General features: G+C 40.0%; 3 protein-coding genes across 7 annotated transcripts in view; 1 reads left to right on the top strand and 2 right to left on the bottom strand.

Moving 5' to 3' along the window:
* The window catches only part of LOC110975242 (77 kDa echinoderm microtubule-associated protein-like), a 51,790-nt gene extending 44,693 nt beyond the window's left edge, over positions 1-7,097 (top strand). For all 4 annotated transcript variants that reach the window (XM_022227553.2, XM_087141408.1, XM_087141413.1 and 1 more), the window contains 6 exons: positions 350-484; positions 1,102-1,258; positions 1,673-1,770; positions 3,080-3,263; positions 3,903-4,033; positions 4,379-7,097. In XM_022227553.2, the coding sequence (XP_022083245.1) occupies positions 350-484; positions 1,102-1,258; positions 1,673-1,770; positions 3,080-3,263; positions 3,903-4,033; positions 4,379-4,504 (831 nt within the window). In that variant the 3' untranslated portion in view covers positions 4,505-7,097. The remainder of the gene's footprint in view (positions 1-349; positions 485-1,101; positions 1,259-1,672; positions 1,771-3,079; positions 3,264-3,902; positions 4,034-4,378) is intronic.
* LOC110975243 (TNF receptor-associated factor 3-like) overlaps positions 1-21,460 on the bottom strand; it is a 223,376-nt gene that overhangs the window by 176,600 nt on the left and 25,316 nt on the right. The window lies entirely within an intron of this gene.
* The window catches only part of LOC147800609 (TNF receptor-associated factor 3-like), a 49,823-nt gene continuing 35,779 nt past the window's right edge, over positions 7,417-21,460 (bottom strand). For both annotated transcript variants that reach the window (XM_087141442.1, XM_087141440.1), the window contains exon 9: positions 7,417-20,061. In XM_087141442.1, the coding sequence (XP_086997568.1) occupies positions 19,834-20,061 (228 nt within the window). In that variant the 3' untranslated portion in view covers positions 7,417-19,833. The remainder of the gene's footprint in view (positions 20,062-21,460) is intronic.

Genomic DNA, 21,460 nt, shown 5'->3' with positions numbered 1-21,460 from the left:
TCCTTACCACTGCCAGCAGCACACATATTTGTTGTGCCCTTCAGTGATGCCTGTGTGTCAGTTTCCATTGCAGTAGCCTTCCATTGCCTGCAAGTATACTCGTGGCAGAATCCGGTACACTTGCGACTACGAGTGTACTCGTTATTGGCAGTCACCGTGTTAAGTCGTTCAGGCTATGGTGTCTTAGCAACTGTGAAAATTCTTGTTTTTATTACCAGGTAGAATTGAAATTTAAGAGCGTTTGACGTGGTCAGATCATTGTGGCTGTAACGACCGCTTAACACTAGCGTCATGGCTGAGCATAAATTCCGAGTTCCTCTAACCATCCTCATGGTTTTTCTCTCCGCAGGCACACACCGATGAATGCTGGGGTCTCGCAATCCACCCCAACCAGAGCCTGTTCCTAACTTGTGCCTATGACAAGCATGTCATCATGTGGGATGCGGAGCAGCACCGCCCACTTTGGATGAAAACCATGGAGGAGGTGTGTACACATAGATGTCATAATGTGTTGGATGCTACAGTTGGTTTCGCTTGTGGAATGGAAAGTTATTTCTGACTGCAATTTTAAGAACATTTATATAGGTACCATTTTTGTCAATTGTAGTCATTGTGTCATTTTTCCCCCAAGATATGTAGGTCAAAATTTGTAACTTTTTCCCCTTTGACATGAGCTTAGTGCATGAGCAGGCATATGAGAATGTGAACTATAAATCACCATAACATCAAAACCGTGTGTTGGCTTGACTTGAAGCATCACGTATTTGCATATGATGGAGGTCTCTGTACACTTGTCAAGACTAAGAAAGATTGGCAACGGGAAAAGTGAGAATTTAAGCAGTGGAATCAACCCCCCCACGAAAGTGTTCTTGCAAGGATCCTTCTTGAATCTTCCAAGATCCTCCACTCTGGGAAATACATTGTACTTGGCACTTTCCACATTCAGTATCTTTCAAGGGGTCTCAAGCCCCATGTGAAGAAACTAGTTGGACTTCACCTTCCTCAGTCCTGCACAATCAGTTTTTTAACGCCTTCTGGTGGATTTTGAAGGCGAATAAGCGTATTGAGTCATTGTCTGGACTTTGTTGCCTTCCTTCATAGGATCCCTGTCAGTCAGCCTGCTTCCACCCCAACGGTTCAGTGGTGGCCCTTGGCATGAAGACTGGGCGCTGGATGGTGTTGGATGCTCAGAACCAGGATCTTGTCACTGTCCACACCGACGGCAATGAGCAGCATGACATCATCAGATACTCGCCAGGTAAGGGCAAGTGTCATCATATGAGTCAGTGTTTCAATCATAGCGGACCTTGGTTAATGGTCTACTAATCCCCTTAACGCTGGCGCTTGGGCTATCGTTCTGAGCCATCTTTATGTCATGCACTCAGCGTCCAATATCACTGAGCTCTTGAGCTTGGATATCTGCTTCGCATAATAAACGTTTGTGTAGCAAAGACAGGTCACCAGCCAAAAGTCGTGTTGTGAGTATTTCTTGTAACTGGTGCTCTTCTAATTGCTGCTTCAGTACATGAATGTGCTTGCAGGATTTTCTGCTAAGCAGCTGTGTGAGACCGAGTCCAGATAATTCCGTTCGTTGCTCTTTTTTCTGACTACTTTTTACTGAATCTACTGTTACATATCCCTCCCAGATACAATTTATTTTGTTCTTTTTCAGATGGAAATTATCTAGCAGTTGCCTCCCATGACAACTTCATTTACATCTACGCAGTGACTGAAGAAGGACGCAAGTACAGCAAAGTTGGCAAATGCTCAGTAAGTACCCTGCAATATGAAGCACTGAAACAGCCATCAGTTGAGTCTGGGAAACATTACTTTTTAATCAGAGAATAAATATATGCTTGGCTGGTCTTAAACGTTCATTTAAGATGGGCTTAGAAGGATAGAGGAGAGCAATGCACGAGAGGCAGGCGAGGGCGTTTTAGGCGTTTAATCTCCTGAGCCAGTCTTCAATGTTAGTTTAAGACCACGTAAGCACATCTTTGTTCCCATTCACAAATACCTTTTTTAGTCAGAGAGTCAAAAGCTGTCAATATATAATGGGTTTCCAACATTTTTGTTCTAGAATTTTACTTTCATTTTTCGAACACCCTGGTCCATTTTATTTTATATTCCTTGTGTAAGTTGTCCAGTAGAATTTCCTTATATGGACTTTGGGCCCGTGTGGTGAGCTGTGTGCACACAGACTCTTGTCCAATCAGAATTGGTTAAACTGCCTCGTATCGATGTGCCAGCGCATGATTTACGTCGTTGAATAGGGAGACTGTGTAAGGCATTTACGAATGCATGATAAAAGGTTGAACCTTGGAGGCACACTAAGTGGATTTTGCCCAGTAAAAAATGTAATGCAGTGATTTCAGTGCACCAGTTTACCATGCGTATATGCATATCATGTGGTAAAGCCATTTCTGAAATAATATGCAGTAAATTTGGCAGGTATTGTGAAAAAGAGTTAGCCTGCATGTCACTGCAAAACAGATCGTATTATTCATTCACTGTAACATAATCATGAATTCATCATCGCAAATCAGCTTGTTGATTTTACAACCTACATTATCTTGAAAGACCACTGTCTAATACTGGCATTCACTGAAAGTCATCATAGGTTGTTGAGTGGGTTTATAGAAAATTGTCACTGTAAAATAGAAAACAAGAGAAAAAGAGCACTTGATGGAATCTTCCTGACCCACTCATAACTGATTGATAATGATCCAAGTTTAAGTTTGGGCAAGTGTGCCCTGTTTTTTTTCGCAAGCTGTGGTTTTGGCAAGGGTGACTATTATGTTTTGTGGCATGTGTTCCCACAGTGTTCTGTGAAAGTGGAGCCAAAAGAATCTTTAACTTGGAAGCTGGAGATCTATGTCTGAATTGGTCACAGGCTATGATAGACCTCGTTGATAAATGCAGTTATTTAACCATGCCAAAGAGTCAAAATAGTTTGAGATTGTTTTCTTTCGTATGCGTTGCCTGAGAATATTAACAAGATGATGGTTGAATGAAATAAAGCAAGCATTACACTGCAAACCATACGCAATTGTTTGGTCCATCTTTGCCTCGTTCACAGGGCCACTCCAGCTTTGTCACCCACATTGACTGGTCGGCTGACTCCAACTACCTGGTCTCCAACTCTGGAGACTATGAGATCCTGTACTGGAAGGCTGAGAACTGCCGCCAGATTCCCTCGGCTACCAACATGCGGGACACCGAGTGGGCAACCTTCACCTGTGTCTTTGGTTTCCCGGTCTGCGGTAAGAGCATGAGATTGGTTGCCGCAGCAGACAGCAACAAAAGCTAATTGTCCTCCTTTTTCCATCTTGGAAGAATGCTAGGAAAGGCAGACTGGTATTGTGATGCATTTTTTAGTTGACTGTCATTGATAGCGCCTCATATGAGTATTCGGTTGTGGAACCCAATGTTGTCACACACAGAGTCTTCAGAACTTTTTTCTCTAAGGTTCCTTCCGTACTTGAATGGAAGTTTCCTTTCATCACCTTTGCCTTAAAGAATATTCCATTGAACTGACATTTAGATACTCTCTCGTCATATTGTCTCCATCATGAATACAATTTCTGCAACTTTGACAATGTAACGTTGAAACTTTGAACCTTGTCTACCTTCCTTTGTTCAGTGTTAGTAATGATCTCAAGCATCTCTGGAATTGTTTGACCTGAAGTGATAAATTCTTATGGGAGTGGGATTGTCAAGACTTTCACCTGTAATTCACTGAAAACCTCTGTTCATTTAAGCATCATTGTTTGGGTTGGCATGCGAGGATAATGTAGGAACATTGAAACTTCAGACCATTTCAGGTGAAACATTGATTCAAGATCTCTGAGAGCTGGGTTCTGATTGGAAAACCCACTTCTTGTTGTTGTTGTTTTTGGCAGGGATCTGGCAGGAAGGAAGTGATGGCACTGACATCAATACTGCCTGCCGCTCTCGTTCTGGTGCAATACTAGCTACGGGTGATGACTTTGGCAAGATCAATCTCTTCAGCTACCCTGTCACCCAGCCTAAGGTACAAAAATGTAAAGCCAAATGTCGGCTGAGTCATTGCACTTCAGGGAATTATTTCTTTAAATGAAAGGTGGGGTGTGAATGTCAAGGAGCATACATCTGCAAAGTTTTAACTCGAGAACAAACATTTTATGATTATTGTCACAAGTATTTCACGTGTGGGCACCTTGCATTGAGCAGTTGACACTTTACCAGAACTGCATGTCAAAGTTTTGTAAAAGTGGAGTCAAAATATGTGCGAGATGTCTTTCTAGAAGTCTTTATAGGTATTCTATAAACAAAATTTTGTGTTGCGGTGATATTGGGGAAAAAAATTACATTTGGACATCTCCTTGTTTTTTGTCAGGCTGGCCACAACAGCTTCCGTGGTCATAGCAGTCATGTGACAGCAGTGGACTTCTCCAATGACGACACCCGTCTCTTCTCTACTGGCGGCCGTGACATGTCCTGTATGCAGTGGAAGGTGGTGTAAAAGAGACAAGAAACCCACACCACCATTCACCAGAATGGGTTTTTCCCTCCCCCCGTTGAATTTTTTTTTTGGTCCTAAAGTGTTTTTGAGCACAGGTGACTTTGTTTGGTGTCCCACAGTTGTCTGATCCACATCTTTTGTATCATGTTTTGTGATTTTTCTCAACAAAAAAAGCTGATCTCTACAAGTTCAGAAGCGTATTCATAAAAAAAGAAAGTTTCATCAAATAAAATTTTTAATCTCAGATGTCCTTCTAGATGGTATATTTTCAGGTGTAATCACTGTAATTTAGATTGCTGGATAGGATTCTATTTAGATGTCACACCATTATTCTAAGTGATGTGATTCGGTGACAATTAATGGAACTCACTCAAGTTACAATTATAAATTGTAGAGGTGGTTTGTCCTTCATGTTTGGAAAGGGATACTTCGATGAGCCCAATCACTCAGCGTGGTGTTAATTTTACGCTTGGAAATGTTATAAAATATCTCCACAGTCTTTTTTTGTATTTTGCACTTCAGCACATGCACATCATTGATTTAACAGGGCTGCTTATTCTTAAAGCACGCTACGTTGAACAAAAATGGCATGTTCATGATGTGGTAGACTTTTGGTTTCCATGGACATGTTGTCATAATTCTCTCAGTAAATCAGGCCAGTTGAATGTGGCAGAAAAGCTTCATTTAGTAATGACTAAAGTGAAGTAACCTTTATGCCTAGCAAGGCCTTTCTACCAGTTGTACAGAGCCGAGATCACAGTGGGTGGCGAAAGCTGAATATAAGGTTGCTCAGAACTATGTCCTTCATTCTTGGAAGCCTTCTCTTTAAAAATCCGCCAGTTCATATGTTTAATGTCAGTTTATTGGAGCAGTTGATCTTTATCCAGTAATTTTTTTTTAGTTGCAAGTACATTTAAATACAGACTACTTTTGTACATTTTACACTGTCTTTTCATTCATTTTGAACAGGTTTGTGGTGGCCGGTGTAAGTTTGGAATTTTTTGCCAATGGAGAAGTAACAGCATTTTTAAGAAATAAAAAGAAAAGATGGTCAAATTTCTACTCTTGTAAAACACAAACTAAAAGTGAAAACTTTCCACTATTTTGGTTTAATGCTGTATCAGACTGGGTTGAGATGAACCTGTTTCAATAATCATCTAATGTGGTACCATAATTCCTCTTGGCTAATGAGTTAGACTCCATTAACAAGATGCTCATTACATGTATTTAGCAACTTTCATTTGAAAACTTGTCTTTCTTTGTACTTTCCCTGCTGCAGGGTTAATTGGCGAGGGATAGGAAGGCAGATTAAGTTGTACGTAGGCGTTACCTGTGAATGTAAGCCAGATAAGCCGCAGCCAATTTGTTCATGGCTTACATCAGATCAGCTTAAAGTAAAAGGCAATTTATTAGGTTACAGTGCAAGTCAAATCCTCTAGAATGTGACAGAAGTTTCCCTCTGACCTTTTTCCTCTTCATTTTTGATTTGACACCGGCTATTGTGGAATTGTGGATGGATGTATGCATTTGCACTGGTATATTGGGAAGGCACAAAAATGGGTCTGTAAATTTGAGACTTTTGTTAACAATTTGGATTTGAGTTCATTTAGAATTTCGATACCCCATTCTGGATTTTTTTCTATAACTGAAAATTCACGGTTAAAGTGCCACGAGTGAACCATATAGTCCAGGATCATCTGACCACGAGTGAGTTTCATGAACAAAGTCTGCCTAGTGTCTCAGTAAGTTTTTTGCGAGGAACGTGTGATAACTGATTGTAAAGAGAATGGTGAGGCTACAGGAATCATCTAAGAAAGCACACAAAAAAACCAAAAGCACGAATACAAAGGGCAGATTTCATTGAAAACTTTCTTTGTGTAGGGCACTGCCTCAAAACAGTTTTCACAGCATCTGATGGATACAGGTAGATGTAGTTGATAACATATAAATCCTGGGTACAGTATTTTTGAAAGACCCATCCAGAATAGCAATTTCATATTGCTAAAAGTTGAGGTTACTCCAGTTGACGGCATTCTGTTGTGTCTCAGTCGTAGCTCTTTTGAGACTGAACAAGCTTGAACAGACTTGTGTTCTGGGCTTCCTTTTTAATAACTCTTCGTGCCCTGAAAGTTTAGTTTTTCTTGTTTTATCTCTGGTGTCTACCTCTGCATGGTTTCCAAAGTCATGACAAAGCATGAGGTAGGCTAGCGCGGGGTATGTGTTTTGATTGAACAGTGGATGGTTTGAAGACTGTCTTGATCTCTTGCTGCAAAGATCCAGTGCTTTTCCTGAAACACAGTGCAGGTCTGTATTGTGTACGCACGTGCCTGAAGCACAAACCTGAAAAGGTAGTTCCTAAGTAAATACTTTGTTCCAAATGAATAAAGGAAAAAGCTATCAACTGGAAAAATACTGGACCCAGGAAATAATAAAACTAAACTATGTAAGAGCTTTTTTGTAGTTCACAAGATGTGAAGTAAGCTTATAGTGTAAGATATTGAGATGTCGTACCACACTTCAGCTGTATTTTCATGTGGAGTAACCACTGTGGATCTGTATTTCTCTATGGACAAAATAAAGTATGTCAAACAAGGATGTGTTAAAAGTGTGAAGTCTCCTTGAAAGAAATGTATGGACACATTGATATTAGAAGGAACATGGGTTCCTTGGTGAAAAGGACTGTTCATAAAGTATGTAGGGGAGGGGGGTTTATATGCTTACAGCTTACTTTGCATTTAACACCTACGGGAACCAGCTTTTATTCATCAAAAATTGGTTTAACACCCCTACCCTGTAAATCCTGGTCTAATAAGTCGGGGGGGGGGGGGAGTTGGGAACCGTAACAGTCTGCATTTGTGCATATGTACTTTGACAGCCACTAACATTCAAGTATTTTAGAAAAGAGCCACGTAGATTTTTCAGATCAATTTTATTAGCCATCAGTAATTCCAGACTAACCCACAAATACAAGCCTACAGTCATAAACTTTGTAAAAGCACGGCTGTTCACTTTTCTGACAACAAAAACACTTCAACTAAGCTCCATCAAAGACACAGCATAAAAATCTTTGCAGGCAGTCACAATTTGTAAACGCATGTGTATACTTTCTTAACTTCCTCTGCAGTTTTTGCTGAAGATCTTTAAAATTAATTGCCTTTCTATGTAAGTACCCGAACCAATTCTCGATTCAATTTAGGACATATTTGTCCATGTAATCATTTTCTGCATAGCCATGGGTTTGGCTGGCTTTTTTTTGTTGGCCGCTTAAATAATATTTAAGATAAGGTAAAATACATTCTCAATATAGAAAATATAATAGCGAATTTTTAAAAATATGTGAATATATTTTATAAATAAATCATGCATTGTATCTGATTCAAGGTTAAAACATTAGAAAGTATGTCAACATTTAAATATTTCTTTAACATGATTATAGATAATTTGTGACGTACTTCAATAATTTCCAAACAGTGATTTGTTTTTAAAGCAACATATGTAAAAATATATGTAACTCAGTTGGTACACGTGAAGGTGTCAACAGCAAAGGTGTGCATGTGCATCAGAAATATATAAGTTACATGTCTTGCACAGCTTAATATTTGACCCACAGTCAGGCCTATATTAGGCCAATTGGCATAAATAGCATGATCATTTAATAGAACACTGATTTCCATGCAACATCTTTATATTGTCTCTTTCTCAGGAACTTCAACTACTGGTATATCTATATCAGCTGGTTACAGGCAACATTCGTAGATCTGCATAAAAACCTCTATGGCGCTATACGGTCTTTGATTACACCTGTCTTGCTCCATATACACTGTTAATAGCCTTTAATACTGATTACAAGGTCTATGCTGTCCTGTGTATGTACATTTAGGATAACTACATTGTGCAAAGGGACTTCCCACTCTGATTCATTGACGTGGTAGGAAAGCTTACAATGCACAAAAGGTTATCCTACCGTGTTGTGATTTTGCCTTGCAGAAGAAGTTACTCTCTTTATCTGACGTGTTTGTATGATGTAATAAAAACAGCTCTACTCACAAATATCTACTCCCAAATAACTACATGATAAAACTGATGGTAACAATACTATTTGTCTAGCATCAGCAAAATTAAGAATCTGTAGACACTACTACTATAGCAATATTTAATAATTCTAATATGCAAATGTTTTTTCTACACATCACTTCTCCCAGTCTCGGCCTGAAAACCACTGCTTCCATTGATGACACGTACAAAGACCTGAGCCGTTTAGCCTGGAAACTTGGTCAGAGCCTTGGGTGTACCAATATGATGAGACTTGATAGAAAGCAGACAAAACCAAAACTGCAAAACTGGACCACCCCTCAGGAGGATGCAAAACAGCTTAAGAGGGACAGGGAATGGCCAAAGAGGTAGAGAACAGCAAACAAGAGACAGAAAATAGGAAAGGAGCGACAGGCAATAGTTAACAAGGGACAGGGAGTAACCAGAGGAAATTAAACTCCACACATATAAACTCACTGTGCTACTACTTCACTGAATGAACCATAAACTAAACCAAATTTCAATGTCAATGTCGTTAGGATTTGACTGTTCAATAATGGGACCAACACTGCCTCAGTGGAGGACTTCAACCGAAAGGTCCGAGACTGGGTATCACAAGAGTAAAAACAGACGAATATTAAATATCTACATCGAAGAATGTACAGAAGCAAAGCAAATCAAAAACAAAAGTGGAATATGCCCCAACAGCCCCACCCCAAAAAAAACAAACTGAGGAATGATACAAATGCGATGGAGATACATCTATGTACAAAAATTACTTTGCATTATATGCACAATGCCAGTTAAGGCATATACGTTATTGTGACATTTTTCACAATAACTTAAACTACATACTGAGTAAGAGAAATCACTGTTATGCAGTGTCTGTGGTTCCTCTTATTTCTAAAAACTGTTCAGATTAATCCAGTGACAAGCCGTTACTGTGATGGTAACTCAGGCACGCTACATTTATGTTGCACACGTTCAGTTTCTACAAATCGAGGAATTTGGGTGCCTGCGACCTTTGATCAAGTGACGCTTGATATCACCTCAGTAACACTAATTGGATTCATCTGGAGGCTTTGGCTGCTGATATGATGAGATGCCTCTGGTATTACTCCATCATCTTGATACAAGATGACAAAGATTTGACTTGTGGTTCTCTAACGAAAGAAGACATCTATAATATGATTCACCAGCAAATGCACAGCAGCACTCTCACAGTATCGTGGGGGAGGGAGTCCCCCACCCACAACTCACTCAGTTTACTGGTTCCATCAACAGGAATCTGCTGATCTTAGGATAGCTTTTCAATCAGTATAGATAGAAGTGACAGGACATGAATGGTTGGTTTCTGGCATCTATTTGCAGGATGTAGCAAAGCCGGTTTACAGTACCTCACTTTGTTAGATAGCATCTAAAGAATTTGTGCAGCTTCAACCTAGCTTCACAGTTTACACTGCAGTGTCGGATCTTCTTGACACTTTGACTGCACATGCACTTTAAATCCTACGCTATTCAGTCCAGCTTTGTCCTCCTCTTCCCGTAACTGAGCAAGACAAGCTATCAACAACACAAATCTCGATTACCAGCTAAAACATGCTAGTCTCGAAAGTGATTGGTATCCTTTACTTGATGAATAGATAAGTAGTTCAGATTCAGTCCTGAATCCTGCGACAGGTGGAGGATTTAAGACTGTCTGTGTGTTAACCATGCAGTTAAGCTGGGTGCTATGTAACAGCAAATTTGGCATATCAACAGGCCTCACAAAACTTGCCTAAAACTTCTTCCTGCAAATAAGCGTAAATATCGTGCACCACATGCTAAGCCACCAATCATCACAGAACGGAGCATGCATGGTCACTTAAGTCACATCGTAGCATGTATCATTACTCTAGATGAATGTATTGGCACCAAAGATCGTATAGTGCAGAACAGAGGCACTATACAATCTTTGATTGGATATTTGCTAACCTTGTATTAGGCTCCTAGTATATACACAGATTCACCAAGGAATCATATCTCCCCTCTTAACCAAGAATCCAGTACCTCCTAGCGAGGTCATTAAGTGTACAGAGTTTTCCTTTTAATTTCATAAGAAGTTACAACCATTTATCATATTGTATTTTTTTAACGTTTATTTTATTCTTATATTTGTTTTGTTTACTTATATCCATTTTCATACACACATTTTAAATCATCAAAATGTCTTCCCAATGTGCAAGGCTTCCAGTACCTCTGTCGAGGTAAAAGAAAAAAGTTATGTACATTATTTTTGGAGGTCTGTTTTTCTGGTTTTTGTTTTAATTTTTTTTTTAGAATTTCTTATCTATACTTATATACTTTTTGTTTGTCTTTTTATAATTCAATATCAATGGGCAATATAATGATGGGTTACAAAGATTAAAGGTTTATATAGATGTGATTCTTGTCTTCTTATAAGAGCTAATGAAATTTTGCGCCAGGAACGTATGTTAATATTTAATTGTGTGTATGAAACATTGATGTAATTTAATAAACACCGCGCTGCTATATGTCCAACTTTCTTAGCATTTGTATAAAGCAAATAAGCTTCCTTAGGTGGAACTAGAACTCACAACTCCATGCTTGCTAGTGCAGATGTCTCAACCAGTCAACAACTCAGTTTGCAGGGTCAGCTAGCCGGTTCAACTCTGATACAGTGGTGATGTTAGAATTGTCTCATTTTGGGAGAGGTGTGGCTTTGTCAAACTAACATTTCCTAAATGCTTCAATCACGTGCCTCAGCAGACCTAGAACATAATGACATCAGGCTTTATCTACATGTGTGCTTTTCCAATTGGGGATCAATGGATTACGTCCTACCTCACTGCCATAGGAAAGTGCAAATGTAAACAAAGCTTGACATCATCAGGTTACAGGTCTATTGCCTGTGAGGGAAATACAATTGCACCTTGCGTCCTGAGGATACAGTAAACTGGAACCTGAGAGATGAAGAGAACTTGAAGGACAGTGTTGAAGAAAGTCACCAGCAGTGATTTCTCCTGAAGAGGCAACCATCATAGAGATGATCCATAAGGTCCGCTGATTCAGACAGACAAGGACTGTAGAGGGTGAATTAGTTCAAGACCAGGATATAGAAGATCCATTGGCCTGATGGGTGGGCTACGTATCACATACAAACTTATACATGTATATGTATTTATGCCTCACTCTTTGGATGTAGGAGACGACTACAGTTCTGGCCATTTCCAGCTTTGAGTATGAAGCACACTGAGCTCAAATCATGTAGAAAGTCTCAAGTTTGCATTTCAGTTTTCTTGTATCACAGCATACAAGTGGATAAGACATGTAAATAACTGAATAAATCAGGGTGTTGTCAGCCTTCTCCTGTTGATCTAGTGCACATGCAGTTAAGTTTGTACATCAACTGCTGTTGTTCAAATCTCTTCTCAGACGGCAGGCATTCAATCAAAGTATCTTTTTTAAGACTGGAAGATCTGGTTACACCTACGGACAATGACAGGCACACTGGTCAAACAACTAATGCCAGACTATTTAGTGTTTTTCCCAACCACACCTCTCCCTAGAGATAACAAATCTGCCATCTTGTTCTGACAATTACATAAAATCCGAAACTGCCTTTGTTTTTGCAAATGAAATTCTTTTCTATAGCAGGCTGAGGATACCTGCTTTTTTTTTCTTATTTTCATTTCTCTTTTGGATTTCAGAACTTATCCTTAAGTGAAAGGAGCATAGGATGTTTTATGACATTCAAAAATTTCACACAACTTTGCACTTTCCGACGTTGAGTACCTTCCGGGCTAATATTAATCGAAATCATCCTCTCCCCATCTAAATCACTGACTACCACAATATTTACCATGCAAATTGGCCACCTGTTCTCTGTAAACTGATGGTCAAGTGGCCACGACACCTGCACTAGTAAGCAAGGGGTTGTAGTTCCAATCCCTCCCAAGCAAGCTCATGATGTTTTTTTCACAAATGCTTGGAAAGCGCTAATTATACTGTGCTGGTGAGATAAAGTTGGCACTGGGCAAAACCTAATTCAGGAATGATATCTTTTTGTGGTTACTTCAATTATAAATCAATTATAAATTGAATGATGTAGTTTCTAAAACCATCCGACTGTTTCTACATCAATTGGAACCTCAACAACTTTAACAATATTCAAGTCCATAGATACAATAAGCCTTTTGCGAGTTAACTTTGACCCAAATCTGGTACACCGAGTTCTTTAAATTCACGTGAACATAACAACTTGAATTATCCTTACTAACACTACTGTTGCTATACCTCGTGATTCGGGGCAAGCTTTTGCTTAGTTACATACGAGACGCCTTGCAACAATATACTGTCCTCAATGGTTACAAAGGGCACAAAGGAACCAGTCCATTCCTGAGATGGTGGTCGTTATGTCAAAGCTTACCTGGAATCACGAGGTATAGCAACAGTGTCTTTAGTCTGGGGAATTCAAATTTTATGTTTATGTGCAGTCAGATAACTCGGAAATGGCTTATTAGATGTATTTACAGGTATGAGGCATGCACCTGATGTTGATACAGGCCTGCAATGTTATACATCCCATGGGCATACTTGGAGATTCGTACAGCACACAACAGTGAAAAGTAACTACCCACCAGGAAAAAAAAAGTCTTCAGTGACTGTCTGTGTCCCAACAAATGCACAAATTACACATAAATACAAACATCTACAAATTGTACACAAGTTTCACATGCATCTTTGCAGTATGGTTGCAACCTTTCAATGATTTGCTCGTCAGCAACAGCACAATTTTGAAAAATAGCGAGTGGCCCATGAAAAGAGATTAATTGGCAAATTCCTGATTAGAATTTCAAAAGCCATGGGCCAACTTGTCTAAAATGATTGTGGGCTGGTATTTTGATGGAAAAGTAGCTAAAATGGACCTTTAATTTCAAAGCTGATCAAAAATATAGAACAGAGGGCAGCACGCTTGCAAGAAGTCTGGGTCATACTTTAATAAGTATTTTTGTGAAGGACTTTTTGTCAATCCCCCCAAAATTTCTTTGCCCCCACTCTTAATGAGTAATCTTTTCAGTTACTGAGAGACAAAAAGATTGACAGTTTATTTCAATGCTCCGAGACAGGGTCATCTAATAGATATGTCCTTTTGGAATGTGAATACCATGCAATGTATTGACTCTTTCCTGATTAAATTAACTGTTGTTCAAACCAAGTATTCTGTGACTATGGCTATGGCTTATTTTTTTACATTTGTGCACCATGGTGAATAGCCACAGCCAAAAAATACTGCCCACTTGGGACAGTCTTCATTGACAACCTAAGTTGGCAAGTCTCAGTCAAGACATATCAGAAGTGCTTGGTGTTCTTCGCACAAACGTCAAGGCTCTGTCATTCGCTTTAATACTTGACAGAACCTAGGCAATCTTTAATTGGTTGAAACATGTTCCTCTTCTTCCAAACTTCTTCCAATTGTGAGTAGGCTATGATCTTCAGTAGCAGTACTAGCAGATCCAGCAGTGTTGAAAGGGGAGCACCCCCTCGCCCGTCCGCACACTGTGAATGATTTGAATAAGTCCCAGGCTACCCATGGATGCCCAGCTCCCTCCCCCATTTATTCTTTAAGGTGTTTTTTGCCTCTTCCCCATTTCTTCTGCTGTCAGTTAGTTGTTTTTCGTCGCTATGAAGACAGAAACTGTCACCCAGATGACCACTAAAACCCAATTCAAGTGCTTCCCTTCCAGTTTAGTGAGCCCCCCCTCAAAAAAAAACTTCGGAAATGCTGAATCTACCACTGATCTTATTTTACCCACAAATGCTAACCCAGCTTGGCTCAACTGAAATATAGATGTGGCAGCGATTGCTTAGGCTGGTTGGTCGCTTTATATTAATGTGTGATTTTGAAAGCTTCAAACTGAGCTCAAATCCAACCCTGAGATCGCAAAAACAGCAAGGGGACCTCAGTGAATTTTCCTTTCTACTTCATGCAATAAAAGTTTGGTTCACACTCCATGCAAATGAAGACTGGATAAGACTCACTACCAAGTGAAGTCTGTTTCAGAATGATTCTGTGCATGCACCACGACAAAAGTTGTAATGCTGGGTGTGCCGAAATGAGCTTCACGTACACCACTGTCGTCAGCAAGCAGACTGACGCAACTGCACAAATTTTGGCTTCTTAACATTTGCATGATGTGCAAATTAACTTTTTTGATTGGAGCCCAGCTGCCACAGGACACCTCAGAATAATTTCATTGTGGACAGCACAAGCATTGCTTCCTCCTAGTCCCTGGGCCTTCTGTCAGTTTTCAGCGGCACCGTTTGGTGCAGCGTAGTTGTCTTCATATACAGGACTCATTCTTCGGTTTTTGGAGGGAGTAGGAGAAATGTTAGGATGGGGATTTCCTTGGCCCATTTTGGACTTCACAGCTTCAGTAATGGGGAGGGGGAGGTAAGGTTCAGAATTTACTTTAAAATATAATTATCTACAAACTTGTTTTACATCAAAAAAGGATATCAGCTCACATGCAAGCTTATGAAGGATGGATTTTCAGATGTGATGGAGCAAGAACTCATGCCTTTACCCCTACTTAAGCTGATGAAGGAGACAAGGATGGATTTTCAGAAGCGACGGAGCAAGAACTCATGCCTTTACCCCTACTTAAGCTTAAGAAGGAGACAAAGATGAATTTTCAGATGTGATGGAGCAAGAACTCATGCCTTTACCACTACTTAAGCTGATGAAGGAGACAAGGATGGATTTTCAGATGTGATGGAGCAAGAACTCATGCCTTTACCCCTACTTAAGCTGATGAAGGAGACAAGGATGGATTTTCAGATGTGATGGAGCAAGAACTCATGCCTTTACCCCTACTTAAGCTGATGAAGGAGACAAGGATGGATTTTCAGATGTGATGGAGCAAGAACTCATGCCTTTACCACTACTGTAGTTGGGAAAAAAGCTTGAGACCTGGGTCAAGATGTAACAGGAGATTTAGAAATGGAGGGAAATGAAGGGAAAGGAACTTTTAAATGTTTCCATCTGCATTTTATGTTTCAATTGAGATTAAGGATGAAAATCCAAAAAACATCCTGGTGATAGGTGTAACAATGACAGCATTAAAATACTGTATTTGACTATTGTAGGGCTTTCCATGATGAAGAAGGGGTCTTTTCTCTCAAAACGGATAAATCTTCTGTCTGAGCCTTGAACATGGTCTTTTATACAAAGCAGTAAAACCTGCAAGATTTAACCTCAAACTTTTGGAGGTCAACAATCCTGAGATCCAGAAAATCCTGACAAATCAGACAAAATGACCAAAGCCCAAAAGGGTAGGACAAAACAAACACAAACAAAACAATTGGAAAGAAAGACAATCAGCAAACCCAGTACCATGGGACATTGATTTAAAACATTGGATTCTGTGGTCACATCGCAAAATGTCTTCACTCATAGCCTTCTCCCAATTTGCATGCATTGTCATAAGACGTGATTCAGAGGTGACAGTTGACATGATATATGTGTAATGGTTGCCAAAATAATGGTTTCCAAGTGATTAACTTTTTGTGACATCTCAGGACACATGGTCCATACATTGTCATAGCATGTACATCAACGTGTCACAACCAGGAGCTGCGTTGTGTGCATATGCATGACGATGACAACTTCAAATGAGTTATCTTGGTAGTTGACCATGTAATCGTGTTTCAAGCTCTCTCCTCCCAAGAGTCAGTGTTTGAAGCTGTAACACACTGCCTACAAAGTTGAAATTCAGGGCCAATACTGAATGCTGACAAGTGCAGGACTTGAACTGCCCACCTGCAGGACACAGTACTGGTGCTCTACCAGCTGTCATTTCTAACCCCTTGTTGACAGTCTCTTGGTTTGTCAAATAGCCTCTAAGAGTGACAGGTGTCCCCATGCCAAAGCTAGCAACACACCAGGAGACTGCCAGCACGGGGATGGATAGCTCAGTTTGTTGAGGGCCTGCACAGCGTGCAGCAAGTTGGTGGTTAAAATCCTGCCCAGTCTCTGTTCTTCTCAAGCATGATCTTAACTCCTCTGCCGTGTACAAATATTCCATGCCCTATCATTCATTAACTAATGAGGAAAGGGGGTGCCATGAGGGCCAACCCCCCTCCCCCAATTTGGTTGGGTTTGAAAACATCAGGAGATTTTTTCATTTCCATTCCTCCCCAAGCACTTCTCAGACAGGTCCTAAAGTGCTAAATAACAAAATGTCCAAACTCCCTCCTCCCATAACTTGTCCTGGGTCTGCCCCTGAGCACTGCTGCAATATTCAGGACTAATAAGCTGGCTGGCACTGTGCTGAGAAAATATGGACTGACCTAAAAGGCTTTAGTACGTCTCCGCATGATTGGTGTGTTGGGTGTACATGTATCAACTGCCTTGTGCATTGTGAGGACCCCAGACCAAAGATGTGTGTGGCTAGACTCCCTTATTTGAATTTGTGAAGAAGAAAATGGCTGTTAATTTTGGATAAATATTTTGAAAGAGCATCAAAGTGTCTACATGAATGGCACACTTAGCTCCCATTGCCACCTGAAACAGGGACTAAATCCTGTCCCAGGATCGAAATCCAACTTTTAGAGACCTTGAAAAAGAACATCGTATTATTTCAAGCTAAATGGAGTTCAACCCCACTCAACAAGCACCTAGTCTAGGTAGGCAGCCATGCCTAACAAAACCCACCAAATTCCAACACCTCATTCTAGATGGTTTTGAGTCAGTCACATGGACACACCAGGTGTCACAACGTGGTGTCAGTCATGGCATTCTAATTTTGTTCACCGTATATGTAATTTTTTGCAGGCAGCATTTGCAATTTGGTAAATCCAAGAAATACTCTGGTGAAAAAAAAAAAAAAGGTTGATGGCCTCTCTCATTCATAAAAATTACCATTTTTCACTTTTCCATCTTGAAAACCAGTCAAAAGAAGTAGCTTCGATCTATCGGTGCCTTTCAAACTATCATGAACTGAGTAAAATGAGGTAAATTACAAGAGCCAGAAAAATCCACATATACTTGCGAGTCCAGATAAGACAACATATTTGAAATACAGAACATGCTCGATGAATTTGTCCTCCAGAGAAGAGAGATCTCAAATTTATACCAGAATGTGTGCTCAGTGGAATAAGTTTCGGAAAAAGTCAGAATATTGATTCAAACCTGGGAGAATTTTTAAGACTTCAATACGTGTTATGTTATAATGGATGATTACGCCTCCTTGTAACCTGACAATTTCGAGTCCATTTTGAGGGTAAAGTTATTATTCTTGGGTAGAACTTGAAACTGAGTCTACAACATTCTGGACTAGTCCAAGCCTTACTCGCTTGGTGCACTGATCACCCCAAGGTACTTTTTGTTTTTAAATAGCAAGAACCTTTTTTTTTAACCCTTCAAAATCCTTCGCTGTGCAGGAGACCAATAATGCAGCATGTCCAAACACGTCAAAGGAAAAGTTCTATGCTCCATGAAATCCTTACAAAGAAAAATCTCCCAGTGGAAGAATCGAGGAGAATTAAGGCACTAAATCTAAGAATTAGGAAACAAGAATCCTCAGAGCGAAGACAGACTTCAGAGAAGGTAGATTAGCAGTGGCATTTTCCGTAACTTCTGTCAGTTAATATCCACCAAATCGTGATCTTGTCTTGACATCTAAGCCTCTTCTTGACTGACTGGAATCAGGGTTTAGTTCACAAGATGACCAAACTTGCTATCCGGGCAGAGGTGTCGTATCTTGCTCTCTAATGGATGTGAAATTCAGGAAGTGCTAAACTGGCAACAAGTTTCTCATACAATCTGTGCACATTGACTCCAAAACTAAAATAAGTGTTTTACAGTGCACAACAAACCGAGGGTTATACACCTGAAACAGTTCAACAGCATTTTAAAAAAATGTGTTCACATCTTTTGGTTCATTCAGGAATGAAAGTTTGATGGGGCATGTTTAAAACCAGAGACTAGCATGGGGATAATAAATGACCTAGATTTCAGCTCAGTCCAGTATTATCCCAAGCCCCAGGCTGGTTTTTAAAGGAATTAGTTTAAAAACCACGCCATCATTTTTTATTCTTATATATATATTTTTTGGAAAGGGAGTGAAAGTCAAAAGTTCATATAAAGTGTCGGGCCAATCAGAATTTGCCAAATTAGCAGTTGCTTGAATTGTACACTACGGTCGGTGATGTTGTTGATACAGCGGACCTACCTGATTATGCCCATCAAAATCAACAAACAGCCTTACTGATTTCGAAGATGGAAAAGTGAATGGTCGAGAGCATATATGTATTTAATTTTAATTACCAACCTGTTGACACTTATCTGCAAACCATTAATAGGCACTTCAAATAATTGGAGTAATAAGTGTGCCAAATCAGGGAGTCCAGTCATGCCATATAGATAACAGAGGCTTCTGCACGTTTTGAAACTAGTCTGGTCTTTGTTAAGTATGATTGCCTGGATTTTCTTTTTTGTGTGTGTGTTTTTTGCATTCTAAATGTACCCTGCACTCCACAGTGAGTGCAGTTAAAGTGATGTCTGAATGTTCGTGTGAGTAATGTGAGTACATTATTTGATAACTTGACCACTCCTTACAAGCAGACTCTCATATTAGAGATGGGATGGTGCTGAGACAACACAAGCTTTGGAGAGGAAAATGGGTGAAAAAAATGATGGAACACAAATGGAAATAGAGCAGGGTCAAACAGCCTCGGTTTCCCAAATTTGACTAGTAACACGACCACATTTGAAAAATATCCAGTGTAAAAAAATCATGCAGTGAAGCGACAAAAGCATGTGGGCTCTTTCAACAAGGCAACTGTTATTTGAATAATTTCTATTCTACTTTTGAGCTGGAAAAGAACTCAATCAGCATGACAATAATTAAAAATAATCAAATAAAAAGCAAAGGAGAAAAAAAAATGCTATTTTTTAAACTTCTATTGATATTTTGAGCTGGAGTTGCAGAGTTTTATTAATGTAACAAATTCAACGAGAAAAAAGACAAACTCTTCACTTAATACTTAACTCCTAATTGGATATACAGGGTTATCTAAAGGGTCCATTGCAGCCTAAGCATAGATGCTAAACAATGAGAACAAAGACAAGCATTTTACTAAATACCTAACTCCTGAAAGGATATAAAGGGTTTTCTAGAGGGTCCATTACAGCCGAAGTATTGATGCTCAAAACATGACAATTTATCCCCCATGGCCCTAACTGTTTCCCCAAACCTCTGTCAAAACCCAAGAATGAGTCCAGACAATTTAGACTAGGGCTTCACCACATCGGAGACGTCTACAATCACCTTTATGAACATGACATTATCCTTGACATAAGCAGGGTCGCTCAGCACTGACTGGGAGACAAACAACGGGCAGCCCGAGGCGATGTTCATCTCGGTCGTGGGCCGGCCGAAACTGGACGAGGCAGGATCCGGCCGGAAACTGTCCGACAAGTGGCGCCGGCCAGTGTCCTGGTCCAACAGCATCAGAGTAACCTGGGAATGAAATAAATGCAGGTATCAGGAACCAACACAGGGCTCAAATTGTATTCATCATCTCCTGAAAGAGAACTACTGGTTTAGGAGACCATGTGCACACACGTGTAGGGTAATCTACAGAAAGCCCTATAAACCTCCTGAAGCAATGATCAGGCCAAACTAGTGTTGTAGAATCCAAGGCTAGTTATTTCTGGTTTTGAGTCTCAGCAGCCTATTATCAGTCTTGCTATTTTAACCTTGTATACATTGTACATTAATCTTGTGTTCCACTGTCAGTTCTCGTTGAGGACCTCAAATTCGGACTCCTTCAAGTCTCAACACTGGTCGTCCTCCTCCAAGTAAGTCTTGGTTCTCCAAGGAGTCAGTCTTGGTCTTTCAGATGTCAGTTTTGGCCTCAGACTTGAAAGTCTTAGTTGTCAAAGTCTTAGCATTAGTCTTGGTCCTTCCAGTCACAGTCCGTTATTCCAGGCATCGGTCTTGGTCTTCCACATCTCAATTTTGGTCAAGGTTCTTTATCTCCATGTCTCTGTCCTCAAAGTCTCAGCATTGGTCTTTCCAGTCAGTCTTTGTTTTCCAAGTGTCAGTCTTGGTCCTCCAAGTGTTAATCTTGGTCCTCCAAGTGTCAATCTTGGTCCTCCAAGTGTCAATCTTGGTCCTCCAAGTGTCAGTCTTGGTCCTCCAAGTGTCAATCTTGGTCCTCCAAGTGTCAATCTTGGTCCTCCAAGTGTCAGTCTTGGTCCTCAGTGTCTCAGTCTTGGTTAAACGACCTTCAGGTCTTGGTCTTAGTTCCTCTCTTGAATTTCAGTTTGTCTCAGCTAGGGTTCTTCAAGTCTCTGCATTCTCAATCCTTTGGGTTTCGACTGTAATACTGCCAGAATGCTCCTTGTTTGGGCAAGTACAAGTGTGCGTGTCTCTCAAATGGTGGAAGTTTTTTTCTTCTTTTCAAGTTCCTCAATTTGGAATCCAATCCATTCCCTTATCACTTCCTGCAATGAAATGCAATGTTCCATCCTCATTGTGTATGCACTAGCATGAGTAAACATCTAAATGCTGGAATACACTGACATTCCTAAGCTGCTGCTAGAAGAAACAGCATGAGATCCAAATCAGAAGAGGTTGCCTGAAGATAAAGAATTTCAAAGATTCAGATCTAGTGTCAAAAATTAGTTTAAAGCATATTATGTAAATTCAATATACACCTTTGAAACTACTCAGGGTCACCCTTGCAAGCAGATTATCAGGATATTTGAACCCACTTTTAAAAATCTTTGTGCAGTGTTATCATTGTCAAATTGTTCGATTCTTTATAAGCTGGGTCAAAACCAGCCAAAACAATGCATTTTCTTTTCAAGGATGAGAGTGGAGCGTTAAAACATATATCTGAAAATAGCTGAAC

The sequence above is a fragment of the Acanthaster planci genome, linkage group LG01 (assembly GCF_054643075.1).
Source record: "Acanthaster planci isolate LZ-2023a linkage group LG01, COTS_SCS, whole genome shotgun sequence".
Classification (NCBI taxonomy): Eukaryota; Metazoa; Echinodermata; class Asteroidea; order Valvatida; family Acanthasteridae; genus Acanthaster; species Acanthaster planci.
The sequence above is the reverse complement of the archived record's forward strand: the minus strand, read 5'-3'. Positions and strand labels throughout refer to the sequence as shown.